This window comes from Drosophila ficusphila, unplaced genomic scaffold, assembly GCF_018152265.1.
Source record: "Drosophila ficusphila isolate 14025-0441.05 unplaced genomic scaffold, ASM1815226v1 contig_414, whole genome shotgun sequence".
NCBI classification, from domain to species: Eukaryota; Metazoa; Arthropoda; class Insecta; order Diptera; family Drosophilidae; genus Drosophila; species Drosophila ficusphila.
The window spans coordinates 20,875,425-20,894,131 of record NW_025064328.1 but is presented as its reverse complement, the minus strand read 5'-3'; the positions used below and the strand labels follow the sequence as shown (position 1 = coordinate 20,894,131).

At 35.9% G+C, this 18,707-nt stretch overlaps 1 protein-coding gene across 4 annotated transcripts in view; it reads right to left on the bottom strand.

The window, feature by feature from the left end:
* LOC108101523 (UDP-glucuronosyltransferase 2C1) overlaps positions 1–18,707 on the bottom strand; it is an 82,110-nt gene that overhangs the window by 60,682 nt on the left and 2,721 nt on the right. Inside the window, exons 1-3 of one of the 4 annotated variants that reach the window (XM_043208273.1) lie at positions 15,541–15,757; positions 13,345–13,427; positions 13,233–13,290 (exon numbers count right to left, since the gene is read on the bottom strand). In XM_043208273.1, coding sequence (XP_043064208.1) covers positions 13,233–13,290; positions 13,345–13,423 — 137 coding nt within the window. In that variant the 5' untranslated portion in view covers positions 13,424–13,427; positions 15,541–15,757. Of the gene's footprint in view, positions 1–13,232; positions 13,291–13,344; positions 13,428–13,571; positions 13,591–13,683; positions 13,813–15,540; positions 15,758–18,707 lie in introns of those variants that run through there. The other 3 variants (XM_043208271.1, XM_043208274.1, XM_043208272.1) reach the window with 3 other exon arrangements.

Sequence of the window (18,707 nt, the reverse complement as noted above, 5' to 3'; positions counted from 1 at the left end):
GACAACAAAGAAGTTGCAATCTGCGCCTTTCTGGAGACAATGCGTCGCATGATGCTGTCTTAGCGGCCCTCGCCGGAAGGAATATAGACGCGACAACAAGAAGGTGGATTGGAGCTTTGTTAAGCTCCAGGCAGGCAATGGCGACCATTGGCAACAGCACAATGACCGTTGCCACAAGCGGAGGATGTCCGCAAGGTGGAGTCTTGCCTCCTTTACTGTGGAGCCTACTAGTAGATGAACTACTAAGGAAACTCGCCGATAGAGGAATACAAAGCCAGGGCTATGCCGATGACATAGTAATAGAAGCCAAAGGGAAATTTGAAGAATCGCTTTTCGATATTGTCCAACTCGGACTCAAGATAACGCTCGACTGGTGCAGGGAAGTTGGGCTTAACCTCAACCCCGCAAAAACAGTCATTGTTCCTTTTACAAAGAAGTACAAACTAAAGAAGGTGAGACAAATCATGCTACTAGGTACTCCCGTAGCAATAAGCCGGGAAGTTAAGTACCTCGGAGTTACCTTCGACAGGAGGCTAACGTTTGCAACCCATATGCAAAAGACAGTGGATAAGTGCCTCAGGGCTCTCTTCACCTGTCGGAAAATTGCAGGGAAATCTTGGGGGACCTCACCCCAAATTATCAGATTATCAGAAAGGGTTGTACCTTATAATTGTGAGGCCAATACTCACATATGGGTCAGTAGCCTGGGGTAAACGAGCTAGGCTCGTTACCGCTCAGAAACAGCTCCAAAGGCTGCAAAGACTGGCATGCATATGTATGACAGGAGCAATGAGAACCTGCCCCACTGCGGCACTGGAAGTTCTCATGGAACTTACTCCGCTACACTGCGTAGTAGAGTTACAGCGGAAGGCCACCCTACTAAGAATCACTTCTTGTGGTAATGGCAGTGACCGCATCCTCAGTTCTAGGGAAGCAGCAAAACTACTAGTCGAACTTCCCCTAAGCTCACACCCCAGGGACGAAATGACAGTAGAATTCATCTTTGAAAAGAATTTCTCTGCTCATCTGAGCAACAAGAAAGAATGGACAACCATGAAGGAAGTACACTCCATGGCGAGTCACACTATAGCATGGTATACGGAAGGGTCTTTAACACACCAAGACACTGGCCTTGGAGTAGTAGGACCACGAATCAAATACCATGAATCGTTAGGCCAATACACTAGCATATTCCAAGCTGAAGTTTGCGCCATAGGACGGTGTGCAGAGCTCAATATGAAGCGTGGGTACACAAACAAGGACATTGCGATCCTCTCGGACAGTCGAGCGGCAATTACTGCACTATGCAGCAATAGAATCATCTCGAAGCTGGTTCGAGAAGTAAGAACAAAGCTGAATCTTCTGGGCAGCAACAACAGGCTGTCATTAAGATGGATTCCAGGACACAAAGACATATCCGGGAATGAACTAGCCGACAGGCTAGCAAAACTAGGGGCGGAACGACCCCTTATAGGACCCGAGCCTTACTGTGGCATAGGCAGACACACAGTCAAAGATTACCTAAGAACAGAAGAGGTACATATGAGGCAAGCCTGTTGGGAAGACACCACAGGCCAAAGACAAGCCAAAACCCTCATCGTCAATTATGACATGAAGAGGTTTAAGAAACTTATACTACTAAGGAAGAGTTCACTTAGGATAGTTACCGGCTTACTAACCGGACACTGCAAACTAAGGAGACACCTATTTAATATAGGGATTACAAACAGAAAAACATGCAGATTCTGTGATAGCGAGGATGAAACCTTCCTACACATAATATCAGATTGCCCAGCACTAAGTAGCCTGAGGAGCAGTACCCTCGGGTCCAGGTTCCTTACACTTGGGACCTCTGGAAGCATCGACCAGATAAAGCTCCTTAACCTTATCGAAGGAGCCGGGTTGATGGGTGAGCTCTAAGCTCAGATAGGGGGTACAATAGATCCAGTTGGGTCGAAGTAACCTTCCCCCTAATAATAATAAAAATATATTTAATATATACAATATTATTTAAATTATTGAACCAAGGTAACCGTGACATAACATTGATTGCAAAGATAGATATAATATAACACGTGTGTCATTTATGATCGGCTATAACCCAAAAAGAAGGGTATACTAAAACAAACAAGAAAGGAAGCTAGCTAGAATATTCAAGATCATCATGCACTGTCCGCGCGCTCGGTCTCAGGGCGTGCGCCGACCAACGACTCTAACGAGCGTCAATTCGCTTCGCGCGCGCACAGTAAGGGTCAATGAAATGAATTTTTAATGCTATTTAATTCTATAACTCAAAAACTAATTTTGATACCATTCTGAAATTTGAAGGATTTATTGTGATAAAAAAAAAAAAAAATCAAAATTGTCCAAGTTGGAGAAAAATTAATTTGTTATAAACATTTGAACTTTTTGTGGTGAAAAATTGTTTAAAAAAAATTATTTCACGAAAGTTTTGCAAAGAAGAAGGAAGGATGAAATTTTTACTTCATATACATTTTTTTTCTGCGACGTACGGTTATCGAGTTATTGGGGCTGGAAAACGAGACTGTCATCAAAAAAAGGGCAGTTCATCAAAAATTCAAAAAATCATAACTTTGTCAAAAAAATTTTCTGAGCCATATAAAAAAATACGTGTCTATTTATTTTCGATAAAGAGCATGAAAAAAAATATCTCATCGAATTTCCCAATATCGACTGTAAATCTGATATGGAATCACCCTTATATACCCTTGCAGTCATCAAATATTTCGAACAGAATACACAAAGGCTAAACAACATCAAAGCTACGACGACTTTTCCATTAATTTTCCATATTTATACCCTTGCAGAGCAAAGGGTATTATAATTTCAGTCAGAAGTGTGCAACGCAGTGAAGGAGAAACCTTAGATCCTATAAAGTATATATATTCTTGATCAGCATCACGATCCGAATCGAAATCCGTGTGTACGTCGGTCCGTCTTTCCGTCTGTCTGTTTCTATGTAAACTAGTCTCTCAGTTTTAAAGCTATCTTGCTGAAACTTTCCCAAAAGTTGTGTAGCTATTGCACGCAGTATATAAGTCGGATCAGGCCGGATCGGGCGACTATATCGGATAGCTCCCATACGAGAGATTGAAAAAAAAAATCTCACTCCGTTGTTTTTGATCAGATCGACTTGATTTCTTCCAGGTGGCGTTTTATAACTACTATTGAATTTCGGTTTAAATTTTATCGAAATCGGATAACTCTATCATACAGCTGCCATAGGAAAGATCGAAAAATATATATAGAATTAATGGAAATAAATTGATAACATCGTTGTTTTTTATCCGAAGAGCATGATTTTTTAAATATGTGTTTTTATGTGTTTTTAACAACCCTTAAATTGAGAAAAAGTTTCATAAAAATCGTACTGCTATATCTTATAGCTACAATATAATAAAAAATCGTTGTTTTTTATTAGATTAGCATGATTTTTGGAATATAAAGTTTTCTAACAACTCTTGAATTACGAATTAAATTTGATCAAAATCGAACAACTATATCATATATATCCCATATGATCTATAGTCGAAAATATGGAAAATGAATAGAAAAATCGTCTAAGCTTCGATGTTGTTTAGCCTTTATGCATTTTGTTCGACACATTTGATGACTGCAAGGGTATATAAGCTTCGGCTTGCCGAAGCTAGCTTTCTTTCTTGTTTGATCTCTACTATGGCAGCTATATGATCGAGTTATCCGATTTTGATAAAATTTAAACCGAAATTCAATAGTAGTTAGAAAACGCCATTTGGAAGAAATAAAGTCGATCTGATCAAAAACAACGGAGTGAGAATTTTTATTTTCAATTTCTCGTATGGGAGCTATCCGATATAGTCAGCCGATCCGGCTTGTTCCGACTTATATACTGCGTGCAATAGCTACACAACTTTCCGGAAAGTTTCAGCGCGATAGCTTCAAAACTGAGAGACTAGTTTACATAGAAACAGACAGACGGACAGACGGACCGACGGACAGACGGATTTCGATTCAGATCGTGATGCTGATCAAGAATATATATACTTTATGGGGTCTGAGGTATCTCCGTCACTGCGTTGCAAACTTCTGACTGAAATTATAATACCCTTTGCTCTGCAAGGGTATAAAAAACGGAGCAAAGGGTGAAAAATGAAACTGACATGCGTCATCCTTTTACATAATGCGTTGACGATTGGTTGTGAAATTACTTAATTTGTGCAACGGGCAGCAGAGTGTTTAAAAATTATGTAAGTGTCGTTAAGATTATAAAAATAGTATGTTTTTTAACTAAAAACCTATTTAAATCACTTAAATATTTTCAAGATTCAGCCATATGTCCGATATATTCGTTTGAAAGGTAAGTTTGCTTTTAATCACTAACTGCAATCACTAAATTCAAATCGTAACGTAATTCAAATTCTCGATGTTTGCCTTTTGCTATGCTATTTGCCCTGCGCGGCAACACTGTTCTAATTGTCATTTCTAACTACCTTTGCACTCTATCGCTTATCGCTTCCTGGCATTAGTCCACGGCAAGCTTCATCCCAGTTCGAATTTGTACACGCTAATAGAAGGCACGGTCGCTGATCGCCTGCCTATATACTCTTCGGCTATATACTTCGCGACGTTTAAGGCACAGACAAATCGGTCTGCCTGCCCAACATAACTTTATCTAGTTCGATTTTGGTACTCGCTTGCACAAGGCACGATCGCTGATCGCCTGCCAACTCTCGGCTTATATACTTTCGTCTAAAGCACAGACAAATCGGTCTGCCTGCCTAATTCCAAATTCAAACCTACAACAAACAATAACTCTTTGAATTTAAGGCCTTGGTGCCAGTAATAAATAAGTGCATTTTAAATCTAAAATTTGTGCGTTTTTATTTACTTGGGCACTTACCCAACAAACGTCATATATAACACTGTGCGAAAAAAAAAAAATTTTAAGTTGATTTTTTCTTATTTTTCACTTCTACTAATCAAAATAAGAATATAAGTTTGTGGATTTGTTAATATCAATAGCCAATCAGCTTTTACGCACACTCAAATGTCCCAAAAACGGGCGTTTTTGCATATTTCACAGCCTTGTAATCACATATTGGGAAAATATTTTTTCACAGTTATAAGTGTTCATGCAAGTTAATATCTATTAATTAAAATGTATTAAGCAAATATACCGTTAGGCTTTTATCACAATGCTTTAAATTTTTTTTCTCCCAGCTCTATACTCTGGGCGACTACGTATGGAACTTGTTACACGAGGATACCTCTGAAAAAGCCAAAAAAATCAAGACAAAAATTCATTTTTAAAAAAATAATAGTTTATTGAAAGTAAAAAAAAATAATATTTTGTGTTAATTATTTTCATAATAATAATTTCATAAAATTTACCATGAAAAAAGAAATCGTATCACTTAAAAGGTGGCATAGATATTTTTGTGCATAATTTATGCACCTCAACCAGCGTTGCCAGTTTTTTTTTTTGCCAAGTCGGGACTTAGGAACTTTTTTAGTGAAAAAAGCGGGACTCTTACGTCGAAAGCGGGACATAATAAAAAACGTATATAACCAGAAGTTTTTAAAATATTTACTGCTTCACTGCACTAAAACAAATGGTAATCGTTATTCTTTCGTTGATAATCGTACGTTTTCGTGACACAGAAAATTATAAGCAAATGCAAATAAGGAAAGAGCGAAGAGAAAGAAAGGAAGTCGCAGTCGCACGCGCCTCTCTTACTCCTGAGCGCTTCATCAGCCCGCACGTTCGAATTATCATTAAAAAGCGGGACTGAACCTGTCCCGCGCGGGACATTTAATTTTAATTTAAAAATCGGGACGTCCCGCCAAAATCGGGACGTCTGGCAACGCTGACCTCAACCGAAAACAATCAAAAAAGTAACTTAAAAAAAGATTTTGTTAAATTTTGTCGCACAGTGTAATATGTAATAATAAAAACATTTTTATACCATTTCAAGGGAGACGAACGCAAAACAGACGCTGCCCTACGAATATTCGTCAGAAGCCATTTTAGGTTGTAACCACGTATGTATAAATGGTAAACAAAAACTTTCGAATTTCATATTATTTATCAACTTATCTTTTATGTTATAAAATAAGATATTTTAATAAAATTAAAATAGAAATAAATATATATATATTGTTTTTCATATGAATTTGGGGATGACATTTTTAGAAACTGACATTAATGATTTCACTAAGGGTATCCTCCTATCGATGAAGTTGTCTCTCCCACGTCGCCAACGAAGTCATCAATAGCTTATAAGAATTTTCTCCATACAAAATTGGTATAAGCCACTGATGACTCGTTCGATGAAACGGAAAAAATGGTCATCCAGAGCGTCACGCATACAAAAAACGGAGACTCCATACAAATGTCTATATGAAATTGCATCGGATCGACACCAGTGCCTGATTCCCTAGTCGTCGGTGCGTCGCCGTCCATGTCATCGACGAAAAGCCGCTTTTGGAACTGCAGGGTATGTACATGACTACACACCCACACACTCACACATACTTATTGGGTTGGCAAGAAAGTCATGTCGTTTTTTTTTCAATATTTTCAAAGATGATTTATTTATAACATGACTTATAATTAATAAATTATGTATTGGCCGTTTTGTTCGACCACTAATGACCATCTTTCGGGCAGCTGCATAATTCCGCGCTCGAAGAACTTTTGGTCTTTTCCAGCAAAGAATCGAGACAAGTGGTTTTCGACAGCCTCATCTGAATCAAAGTTTTTACCATTCAAAGAGTTTTGAAGAGAGCGAAACAAATGGTAATCTGAAGGTGCTAAGTCCGGACTATAAGGTGGATGTGGTAGCACTTCCCAATTCAGCTCCGTTAATTTTTGCCGAGTGACCAAAGATGTGTGGGGCCTAGCGTTGTCATGGTGAAAGACTATACCCTTGCGATTAGCTAGTGCCGGCTCCTTTTCTTTAGTTTTTTCCGCCAAATTGAATAGCTGGCGACAGTACACATCTGAATTGATGGTTTTATTCCGTCCCAGCAGCTCAAAGTGCACTACACCCTTCCAATTCCACCAAACAGACAGACTTTCATGTGGCTTGGGCTGGCTCATCTTTCTTGCTCCATGATCTTTTTCGTTGGACATTATTGTAAACAACCCACTTTTCGTCGCCAGTCTACTTCAAAAAAGGATCGTTTTTAATCCGTTGCAGCAGAGAATAGCAGATGTTGATACGCTTAGTTAGGTGAATTTCCTTTAAGTTTGCGGAACCCAAACATCGAGCTTGCTTACGTAGCCAAGTTTCTTCAAATGGTTTTCAACCGTTGTATGCGACACTTTGAGCTTTTTTGACATCTCCCGCGTTGAATAACGCCGGTTTTCATCCAGCAAAGCCTGAATTTGTTCGTCAAAAACGGCCGATGGTCGACCAGAACGTGGGGCTTCTTTAACTCCAAAATCTCCAAGCCTGAATTTGGCAAACCAGCGCTGACATTGGCGATCACTCATGGCATCTTTACCATACACTTCGCACAATTTTTCGCGAGCTTCGACCGCTTTTTTTCCTTTTCGGAAGTAAAATAGCAAAATATGCCGAAAATGCTCACTTTGGTCCTCCATGTTTAATTTGCTATAGCTTCCACAAATGTTATCGAATAATTACCAAATTTTCGTCGATAGTACCTAAGACAATAAGCTTTAAAAAGTTACTAAAATGTGTGACCCTGGTGCTCGATTAGTCGTAAATAAATTAGATTAAAAACGATTACTAAAAAAAACGACATGACTTTCTTGCCAACCCAATACTTGCTAAAATTTACCCTTGAGACTTAGATTCAAATATGCAAATGCACCGAATATGATCCCTAGCCAAATCAAGCCTAAACCTAATTGAGGATGGAAAAGTACTTGTAAACTAATCCTCAGGCTAAACAGATTAGATAGAATCGCGCATTCGGCACGTTCCCTTAATTCAGATCCCCAAACCAAAATCGTAAACTCAAATTTCGGGACTAAAGTCATAAACAAATTCAAAACCAAGAATCCAAAGTCCAATCGGGAAAGTTCTTAGCCTAAACAATAAAACACACTCAGTTAGAATAAGCACACTCAAGTAAAGCTCGAAAGCTCCACAACCGAGGTATGATCGTAAAAGAAGTCAGAGTTAGGAGTTGAGTTCAGTTTGAGACTTGCAAGTGACAGGTCGATGTTCTTCCACAAAAATTGTAACCAGTTGAATATAAGAATAAATATAATTTTTTTTTTTTTGTTATTGAAAACTTATGGTGCAAACATTTAATTATATATAATAGACTGTTGGAGAAAGATTATTTATATTTGTATATTTATGATATTGGGGGTCAGTGGACCAGCAGGTAAAGCGCTGGTCTTCGAACCGGAAGGCCCGGGTTCAAATCCCAGGCTCGCCGAGAAAAAGAAACGGTCCAAATCTCCACCATTTCTATGCTCTATCGCTCACTTAACAATAGTCACAAATTTTGGCTCCCCGGATTCGCACATCCTCTCGCCCACGTCATTATGGACACAATAATAGAACTTTCGTCGCTCCTAGGTGGCGCTAGGTGGCAACCCCACCGCTAGGATAAGTCGCTACTGGCTGAGTGAATCCTCTACAAAAATTGTAGAGGCTCAATGCTCCCGGGTGGAGTGATAAATTTTTTACATTTTTTTTTTTATTTATGATATTAAACATTCATTTGCCGTGATTTAAGAGACCAGGGCTTAAAGTCAAATGTTGATTTGTTCAGTTCGTTTAAAATGTTTCCCTTAATTTTATGAATTTTTATCCGTTCATTTAATATCCGTTAACCCACAGCAGTGCTGTTGTATGTAAATCACAGCACTCTTTTATTATCTAACAAGAAAGGAAGCTAGCTTCGGCAAGCCAAAGCTTATATCCCTTGCAGTCATCAAACATGTCGAACAAAATCAATAAAGGCTTAAAAGTTTCAATGTTGAACTATATCGATTTTTTTTTATTAAGTTTCTATATTTTCGACGATTGTTCATATGAAAGCTTTATGATATAGTCGTCTGATTCTTTTGAAATTTAATTGGAAATTCAAGAGTCATTAGAAAACACTATACTTCAAAAATTATGCTTGTCTGATGAAAAACAACGATGTATCCATGATACAATTATACAAGGTAGTCCACTCGGCAGCCGAAGTCGTTCGGGTTTGGTCCCTTATTTTCAGTGCGTGCCTGCTTGTCGTATTGTTGTTGTATAGTTGTATTGCGTATTAGTCCCCTAATTTGCCGAGTGGACTACCTTGTATAATTGTATCATGATTGTACCATGGTGTGTCGACCACGACGTTGCTGTGCTTGTTGTTGTTATTGCAGTAACGTCTACCGAAGGCTACTACCGAAGTAGTAGAGATTGCCCAAGCTGACGTCAGTGTATCGAGTGGAGAGAGGGGAGAAGGGCATTGTGAGCTCCATGATTGAGTAGCGGCAGCGCCGTATGGCCTTAGATCTCGGGGCGTTAGAAAGCGGACTTCTTCGGGCGTCGAGGGCATTCCATTACTTTATGGCTCTGGTTAGACATACAAAAAGTACACGTTATTCTGTGCAACGCGGAGTCAGCGCTCGTCTTGTTGTTGTCTTTCGGGGTTTTGACATGTCGGCTTACCGGGTGCACCAATTATTGACTTGGTTGCCGGAATTAGTTGAGATTTCGTTTTATTTGTTTTGGATGTTAAATTGGTAGGGTATCAATACACTTGCTATTTGGCATTGCTGGCAGCGACATTTCGCTAAGACGAACACACTAGCGGAACGGAAAGAAAAACACGACTACTCTCACTGACTGCCATTTACTGCCTCTGGGGCAGCCCTGCTTGAGGCACGAAGTATTTTGAGGGGTCCTGGCGTGAGGTTCTGTGTAAGGCAACCTGGCGCCAATTAGAACGAGAGTGCGAATCTGCTAGGGTGTGGAGCTGCAGGAAGGGCTATGTCTGACCTGTTCGCGATACACTTCTTGCTTAGCCCCACTAGGGAGGTCTAACCTAACAAGCAAGCTTCTGACTAAAATTATAATACCCTTTTGCTCTGCAAAGGTATACAAATGCTACCGTCGATGTATAAAGTTTTATAAAGTTTTTTATGTCTCTTGAATTTCGAATTCAATTTCATAAATCGTTGAAAATATAGAAACTAAATATTACATGAAAGGAAGCTAGCTTCGGAAAGCCGAAGCTTATATACCCTTGCAGTAATGTCGAACCAAACCATCGAAGCTTTGTCGATTTTCTATGAAGTTTCTGTATTTTCGACGATTGTTCACATGAAAGCTATATGCTAAAGTCGTCCGATTTTTATGAAATTGTTTTCAAAATTCTAGTATCATTACAAATTTCTTTATTTCCAAAATTATACTTTTCAGATGAAAAACAACGATGTTATCATTTTTTTTCCGTCCAATTCCGTTAATTCTATAAGATTTTTCGATCTTTCCTATAATAGCTAGCAGTCTTGGGATAAAAAACAACGACGTTATAATTTTTTTTATTATTTATCTATATATTTTCGATCTTTCCTATAGCAGCTATATGATAGAGTTATCCGATTTTAAAAAATTTAATATGAAATTCGATAGTAAATAAAAAACACCATCTTAAAAAAAATTAAAATCTCTAGTATGGGAGCTATCCGATATAGTCGCCCGATCCGGCCCGATCCCACTTATATACTGCGTGCAATAACTACACAACTTTTGGAATAGTTTCAGGAAGATAAATTTAAAACTGAGAGACTAGTTTACATAGAAACAGACAGACGGACAGACGTACATACGTATTTCGATTCAGATGGTGATGCTGATCAAGAATATATATACTTTATGGGGTCTGAGGTGTCTTCTTCGCTGCGTTGCAAACTACTGACTGAAATTATAATACCTTTTGCTCTGCAAGGGTATAAATATATACAGAATTAACGGAAATAATGATTTTTGGAATATAGAGTTTTCTAACGACTCTTGAATAACAAATAAAATTTCATCAAAATCGGAGGACTATATCATATAGCTGCCATATAAACAATAGTCAAAAATATGGAAAGTTAATAGAAAAGTCGTAGTAGCTTCGATGTTGTTTAGCCTTTGTGTATTCTGTTCGAAATATTTGCGGACTGCAAGGGTATATAAGCTTCGGCGTGCCGAAGCTAGCTTCGTTTCTTGTTTTTTATTCATATAAAATATATTTTAAAACCCACAGAAAGGATACATATTCTTGAGCTTCACCATTCCAATCGATTAAATATAAATGCAAATATTCAGCGAGCCAAAGTTAATACATTATGAAAACGACTAATCTAGGCTACTTCACTGGATTTATCGAATTTTCTATCAATTTTTCTTATTTCTTTGGCAAGTATTCGATATTGAAGCTCTATCCTTAAAGAAATATAATTTTCGAGCATTATGCATGAATTCTACATCGATTGTACATAACTACATCGAAGATATAACGATTTTTCTTTTAACTAACCACTGCAGTGCACTGCAAAGTGTTGTGCAACGCAGTTATATTTTCAATATATTATATTAATATAATAATATTGCATAATGATTATAATAAAGAGTATTCTAACGACTCGTAAACTACGAACTAAATTTCATACAAGTTTATCGACTAGATCATATATCTGTCATAGGAACAATCGTTGAATCTGTAGAAAATTATTAGAAAAACTGTCATAGCTTCGATGCTGTTAAGTTATTTTTAGGAGACGTCATCAGCAGTACACGTAGAAGCTGACTTTTTTATGTGTAGCTAACATTTTCGTTGGGGCTAGCCGAGTTGAGCAGAAAATTGAAAAAATTGTCCGAGTTGAGCAGAAACGATTTTTGGACATAAAAAATGAACGTCCGAGTTGAGCATAAAACCGATAACGGTAAAAAAAAAAAAACATCCGAGTTGGGCAAAACCAATGTCAGAGATGCGTCAAAATCATTACTTATTCATATAATTATTACATATTTATTATTCATTTATTTGCAAATAATTATTACTTAATAATCATATATCATATATGATTATTAAGTAATTTTTCTAAAAAAACTAAATTAAAAACTGAAAAAATAACCTTTTTTTTGAGAAAAATTACTTAATAATCATATAGCATATGTATCAATGCAGTAATTTTTCAATTAATTATCAATTAAGTAATTTTTCAAAAAAAAAAAACTAAACTGAAAACTGAAAAAAGAACCATTTTTTTGAAAAATTAAATTATTTAATTAATAATGATTTTGTGGCATCTCTGACATTGGTTTTTTATGTGGAAAAGGCGTTCATGCGCAACTCGGATGTTTTTATTTTTTTTTACCGTAATCGGTTTTCTGCTCAACTCGGACGTTCATTTTTTATGTCCAAAAATCGTTTCTGCTCAACTCGGAATTTTTTTTTACCGTAATCGGCTTTCTGCTCAACTCGGTATCGCCCCTAGCGCGCTCTCGCAGTTAAAACTTAAGCCCATAAAACGAAAAGGGCGATACCGAGTTGAGCAGAAAGCCGATTACGGTAAAAAAAAATCCGAGTTGAGCAGAAACGATTTTTGGACATAAAAAATGAACGTCCGAGTTGAGCAGAAAACCGATTACGGTAAAAAAAAATAAAAACATCCGAGTTGCGCATGAACGCCTTTTCCACATAAAAAACCAATGTCAGAGATGCCACAAAATCATTATTAATTAAATAATTTAATTTTTCAAAAAAATGGTTCTTTTTTCAGTTTTCAGTTTAGTTTTTTTTTTTTTGAAAAATTACTTAATTGATAATTAATTGAAAAATTACTGCATTGATACATATGCTATATGATTATTAAGTAATTTTTCTCAAAAAAAAGGTTATTTTTTCAGTTTTTAATTTAGTTTTTTTTAGAAAAATTACTTAATAATCATATATGATATATGATTATTAAGTAATAATTATTTGCAAATAAATGAATAATAAATATGTAATAATTATATGAATAAGTAATGATTTTGACGCATCTCTGACATTGGTTTTGCCCAACTCGGATGTTTTTTTTTTTTACCGTTATCGGTTTTATGCTCAACTCGGACGTTCATTTTTTATGTCCAAAAATCGTTTCTGCTCAACTCGGACAATTTTTTCAATTTTCTGCTCAACTCGGCTAGCCCCCGCGCTAGCATTCTTTTCTGTTCCTTAATATTACAAATACAACATATGTATGTATGTATGTACATACATACCTGGTTATTAACCCTTTAGCCAGCTCCCAGAATGGTATCTTGTGTGATTTGGTTCCGCCTGAGAGTATTTAAAGTCAACTTTATTTGTGTTTTTTGTTTAAAAAATGCTTACCTTGGGTAGCCATTAGGATGTCCGCTGCGAGTGCATTGCAACTCCAAATAAGCAAGAAAAAAGCCTTTGTTTTTACCATGTTGCTAAAAAATATACAAATTTTTAGTAAATTAGCTTTTGACTAGACTATACCAGCACAGCAATTTTGAACCATTTGCCACGACGTCAAATCAGTATTTGGACCACAGCCGAAAATGTCGACTAGCTTTATAGATGGGATACTTAACCATTATGCGCGAGCTATTTAAGTCTCTTAATCGAGCGTTTAGTACTCGACCCAAAATTATATAATGTGTATATAATTGTTGAGATTCTGTTAAAATTAACTTTAATACGCACAGTGTCAGTTAAAAGTCAGCAGGCATTAAAATGAAATTCCACTGAAGTACAGGCAACGCAGTACTACTGCCAAAAGAGAGGTTGATCAAAGACGATTACCCTTTAAATACCCCCACTTTCGACATTTCAGTGCTCTACTAATACAATTGGTTCTACTCTCAGGTTTTTAAGAAATTACAGCCAATTTAGTATGCAAGAAAATTGATTTCCTTTTTAAAGTATACATATACACAAAAAAAAAAAAATTTTTTTAAACATTTCTGTTTAAAAACTTTAAAACCCAATAATTGGTTGCATATTTTTTTAAACATTTTTTTAAATGCATCAAAATTGAGTATCTAAAATAAAATTTCTTTTAAAATTGCAAATATTTATATTTTTAATTTATATTATAAATATTTTTACACAATCTCAAGCTTTGTATATACACGTATAAATTTTCCAAAAATTCTACTGATTTCAATAAATTAAAAAAAAAAATTGTTTCAAATTCATTCAAGGAGAAGAAAATCATGAGAATGTGACTTAGGGGAGAGTGGGGATAGGTGAACCACTTTTTTTGTTAAACATTATTATGTCTGAACAATTCGACGCTAGGGTCTGCTGTTTATAGAAATCTAAAAGAGCATTCATTCCTTTGCATTTAAAGTATTTTGTGAAAATAATATGTCACGTTTTTTTAACTTTATGAGCATTTTAAATTTTTGTCTCGAATGGTCCAAGTATCCCCACCCGTGGGGATTAGTGATAGAAATGACAGCAATTGTTTGACGCGATCACGCGTACGTGTGATGTTAAGATACCGACTGGATAAACAATACATATGAAGATGGTGCACAAAATCCTGATAGAAGGTGAAATATTACTAGTGGTTCATCTATCCCCATGGTTCACCTATCCCCACTCTCCCCCTATACCTCCAATCAAATAAAAAATATTCATCCGGAATAGCATTATAGTATAAACTAAAATGTAGTGACATATACCCATGCTATTGTACATGTAGTACTCTTTTAACCCGTGCAAATGCTTTTTTAATAGTTATAAAGTAGTTTGCAAAGCCATCGAGTTGAACTGTTCCTACGCAAATTAGTCTCTCTGTCTCAAAGCTTTCCCGCTGAATGATCACAAAAAGATCTGTTCCTATTACAGGGTTTATATACATATTACACTGTGCGACAAAAAAATGTTTAAGTTGATTTTTTCTTATTTTTCACTTCTACTAATCAAAATAAGAATATAAGTTTGTGGATTTGTTAATATCAATAGCCAATCAGCTTCTACGCACACTCAAATGTCCCAAAAACGGGCGTTTTTGCATATTTCACAGCCTTATAATCACATATTGGGAAAATATTTTTTCACAGTTATAAGCGTTCATGCAAGTTCAATATCTATTAATTAAAATGTATTAAGCAAATATACCGTTAGGCTTTTATCACAATGCTTTAAATTTTTTTTCTCCCAGCTCTATACTCTGGGCGACTACGTATGGAACTTGTTACGCGAGGATACGTCTGAAAAAGCCAAAAAAATCAGGAAAAAAATTCACTTTTAAAAAAATAATAGTTTATTGAAAGTAAAAAAAAATAATAATATTTTGTGTTAATTATTTTCATAATAATAATTTCATTAAATTTACCATGAAAAAAGAAATCGTATCACTTAAAAGTGCACCTTAACCAAAAACAATCAAAAAATTACATTAAGCAAAGATTTTGTTAAATTTTGTCGCACAGTGTTATATATCAGAATGGCATAGAACAGATTGGAACAAGAAAGGTATCTAACTTCGGAAAGCCGACGCTTATATACCCTTGCAGTAATCAAAAATGTCGAACAATCAAATAGTCTTACCGCTCGCACTATAATCCGACATATAAGGCTCGATATCTCGGTGTGTTTATTTCGGGCCAATTACCAATATGGCCCCAAATTTTGGGGATAAACTAAAATCTCCCCGTATAGTTCACATAGTTAGATTCTTACTTCGCGCTAATGGCTTTAAAAAGGACAACTATATGGTACTCTTTTACATATGTATACGTATATATAGGTATGTATTTATTTTTATAATTTCTCCGATTTTTCCTATATGATAGAGTATACCAATTTTTAAGCAATTTCATTTTTAAGTAAGTCGTTTGTATGATAAAAAACATAAATATCTGAAAAGAAAGGAAGCTAGCTTCGGCAAGCCGAAGCTAATATACCGTTGCAATCATCAAATGTGTCGGTGGGGTTAAGGTTTTACAATTTTTATACCCTTGCAGAACAAAAGGGTATTATAATTTCAGCCAGAAGTTTGCAACGCAGTGAAGGAGACACTTCAGACCCCATAAAGTATATACATATATATTTTTGATCAGCATCACGATCTGAATCTGTTTCTATGTAAACTTATCCCTCATTTTTAAGGATATCTTGCTGAAACTTACAATTTCACAATTAACTCAGTGACAAAACAAAGTTCTTAAGATCAAATTTAATTTTTTTTAAAGGTAAAAACCAAAAAAAAAAGGAATTTTACCATGTTGTGAAAGCGTTACCGTCTGATCCAAATATATTAAATTTGGATTCGTCTGCAAATATCACACTTTTCCAGAACGCTTATGTATGGCGGAAGCCCAATACAGAGCTTGAACCAAAGAACCTGAAGGCAACGGTAAAGCACGGCGGTGGCAGCGTGATGGTTTGGGCCTGTATGTCAGCTGCTGGCCCTGGAAAACTGACTTTTATTGAATCGACAATGGATAAAAAAGCATACCTTCAAATATTAAAGGACAATTTGGTCCAAAGTGCCGAGGATCTTGGAATAAAAGACAATTTCCGCTTTTATCAGGATAATGATCCAAAGCACAAGGCTGGAATTGTGCGGATGTGGTTGCTGTACAATTGCCCTCACGTTGTGGATACGCCGGCTCAGTCACCGGACCTCAACGTTGTTGAAAATTTATGGGCCATTTTGGATAATAATATTAGAAATTACCATATTTCTAACAAAAATGATTTAAAAGATGCCCTAATGAAGGAGTGGGGAAAGATCTCGTCAGAAGTCACCCAAAAATTGGTTGAATCAATGCCGAAAAGGCTGAAAGATGTCGTTGACAACAATAGTTACCATACCAAATATTAAAAACGTTATATTTTTGAGTTTTTTCCTTATTTTTTGAACATTTTTGAGACTGCATAAAATAAGCTGTGAGCTGAATATAAGCTGTATTTTTCATTTTTAAAGTTTTTTTTTGTGTTTAAGCCGTTTTTGAAAATAAATGATTTTGTTACGTTATTCTAAATAAGTTAATCTTTCATTTGGCACCTTGTTTATTCCAATATTCCTTATAGTTTTACCGCTATGGGCGTTTAAAGTTAAAAGTATGCACTGCATACTTTAAGCTGTGAGCCACTGTATGTATATTCTTGATCAGCATCACGATCTGAATCGAAATACGTACATATGTACGTCTGTTCGTCTGTCATCCTGTCGGTTACTATGTAAACTTGTCTCTCAGTTTTAAAGCTATTTTGCTGAAACTTTCCCAAAAGTTTTGTAGCTATTGCACGCAGTATTCACGCGGGAACGCTGCCGAAATGTTACATAAAACGAAGCCATTACCAAAACCCCAAAAAACTTGACTTCACTTCAATACACCAAACTCACAAAAATTGAGTTAAAATGCTATGGTACCGTGTGTTTGTCAGAGTGATGTGGTAGTAACTCGCTTTATATGCGATTTTTGCTATGTCGAACAGGATTTAAGAGGTTGAAAAATAGATGTTATCCGATTCTCAGACCTACTTAATACGCTCACAAAATTTCCTGAGAATCGGTATAGCCGTTTCGGAGGAGTATGGTAACAAAAAATGTGACACGAAAATTTGATATACATATGTATAAGATAACGGAAATAAAATTATGACATCGTTGTTTTTCATCAGACAAGCATGATTTTTGAATATTGACGACTAAATCATATAGCTGTCATATGAACAATAGTCGAAAATATGGAAAATTAATAGAAAAATCGTCATAGCTTCGATGTTGTTTAGCCTTTAAGTATTTAGTTAAATTCTTTTATGTTTGCAAGGGTATATAACCTAGCATAACCTAGCGTTTATATTTGCGATGGTGCAGTATTAACGTAAAGATACATGTATTTAACTATTTTTGAATGTAGCTAGTTCGTGCATGCCTTTTATATGATGTTGTAACGTTTACCAGTGTATCTAAGTATTTACATACGAACCTATATTTATTCAATAGCCAAATCCGAAAAACGGTTAAAAAACGCAGAAGGCGTATGGTAGTTTAATAACGTTTGTCATGAAGTGAGTACTAAAATATTTTCTACTGGTATTCTTTAAATATGCTGTTCAAATATTGTTAGGTACATAATTTTACATAACCATTAAAAGGATCGAGTCCACTAGAAAAACGGCTAGAAAAAAAGTTAACTAGTTACTAAAATGCTGCAATTCTAATGTAAATGTTTATGTCAATATGTAGGTATGTATAAGTTCAGGCTCAGTAGAGGCACAGTTTATCAAGCTATACCGGTTAGCAGTACAACATGCCAAAAATGGCATAATCAAGGCATTACGTCAAAAGTTCCCCAAAACAAACGAAAAGTTTCCAGTGCCCCTTGAGATGTTTTTCCACCTGTGACTAAAATTTTAATGCAAAAGATACATACGTTTCAGCTCAGCAAACTGGACTGGAATCAGAAAAGTGGTTGGGCTGAGAATAAAATTTTCTTAGAGAAAGCAGGTCTTCGCAGTGAGAGGTGCCAAAGTCAAAGCATAACGAATATTTTGTCAAGTGTGCACGATTGTATAAGCCCGCACTTATACGGCAATAGCTTTCCATTAATTCATTTTACTTCTAACATGAGGCGTTTTTCGGGTTTGAAGTATTTTACAGATTCAGATTAATATTCGGCTTTAAACAATTAAGTAATACAAATAGGTTGGCCGTAATTAAACCATTTTTAATTAAATTTAAGCCTATCAATTAACCTTTGGCT